Raw genomic sequence first — 974 nt, 5'->3', positions numbered from 1 at the left:
CTAGAAACAAGCAGGAATGAGGCGAATAAGGAAGCATGCAAATTAGTCCAGCTCAAATTCTAATTAAAAGTGCACAAGAGAGAAGGACTGAAAGGTAGAGAACATTGCACACGCAAAAGTGAAAGAGTGAAAAGAGAAGGCTAACAGACGTCACTCTCTCTGGTCATTCTCCCTGATCCCCCCCCAAGGCAGGGCGAGGCGCTCCTGGCACTCTCCTCTATAGCCCTGTTGCGGCTCCTTGTCACTACCACGTTGAAGGCGTCCAGGCCCGCCTCGGCCGAGGCCCGGCACGCGCCAGCCGGAGCCGCGAAGGCGGCCGGGACTACAGCTCCCAGGGTGCCGAGCGCGCGGGGCGCGTGCGCAGTGCGGCGGGAGGCGGCGGTCTGTTCTCCGCTGAGGAGGAGCGGGGCAGAGGAGGGAGGCAGTGGGTGAGAGTTCAGAGTTCAGCAGCAGCAGCCCGAGCCCATGATTCCCATATGCCCTGTAGTTTCTTTCACCTATGGTGAGTATAATGTACCCCGCTGAGGTCCCTGCCCGGCCCCTTCCCCGACCCGGGGCCGCGGGGAGGCGCGGGGGTTGGGGCTTGCTCCGGGGAGGAGGCGGCGGCCGCCACCGGGGCGTGCGAGTGAGTGAGGGAGTGCGAGGCGGGAGGGGGAGGCGGCGCGGCCGCGGCCCCGATCCCAGCCCGGCGAGGGCGGCTTCTCACAGCACCTCTCTCTCTCCCCTTGCCTCCCTCGGCGTCTTTGCCCCACCGCACCTCTCCTCCCGCCATGGGACCCGACTCTCCATGCCCGCCGCAGTGCCCAGCCGGCTGGGGGAAGATGCCAAAATGGCGACCGGCAACTACTTTGGATTCACCCACAGCGGGGCGGCGGCGGCGGCGGCTGCGGCCCAGTATAGGTAACGGCTCCCCGCCCTCTCCCTTCTTCCCCCCGCTCGCTCTTCCGCCCGGATCCCGTCGACACGACGCCCCC

At 66.1% G+C, this 974-nt stretch overlaps 1 protein-coding gene across 3 annotated transcripts in view; it reads left to right on the top strand.

The window, feature by feature from the left end:
• Positions 1 to 392: 392 nt before the first annotated feature.
• Positions 393 to 974, top strand: part of ZFR (zinc finger RNA binding protein) — an 81444-nt gene continuing 80862 nt past the window's right edge. For all 3 annotated transcript variants that reach the window (XR_004678031.1, XM_034998851.1, XM_034998850.1), the window contains exons 1-2: positions 393 to 502; positions 801 to 900. Coding sequence is in view for 2 of the 3 variants with exons in the window: in XM_034998851.1 (XP_034854742.1) it covers positions 466 to 502; positions 801 to 900 (137 nt within the window). In the remaining variant the exon portion in view is untranslated. The remainder of the gene's footprint in view (positions 503 to 800; positions 901 to 974) is intronic.

Source organism: Mirounga leonina, unplaced genomic scaffold, assembly GCF_011800145.1.
Source record: "Mirounga leonina isolate KUSES-001 unplaced genomic scaffold, KU_Mleo_1.0 Mir_95, whole genome shotgun sequence".
Classification (NCBI taxonomy): domain Eukaryota; kingdom Metazoa; phylum Chordata; class Mammalia; order Carnivora; family Phocidae; genus Mirounga; species Mirounga leonina.
Note: the sequence above shows the minus strand (reverse complement) of the source record. Positions and strands in the feature narration are given on the sequence as shown.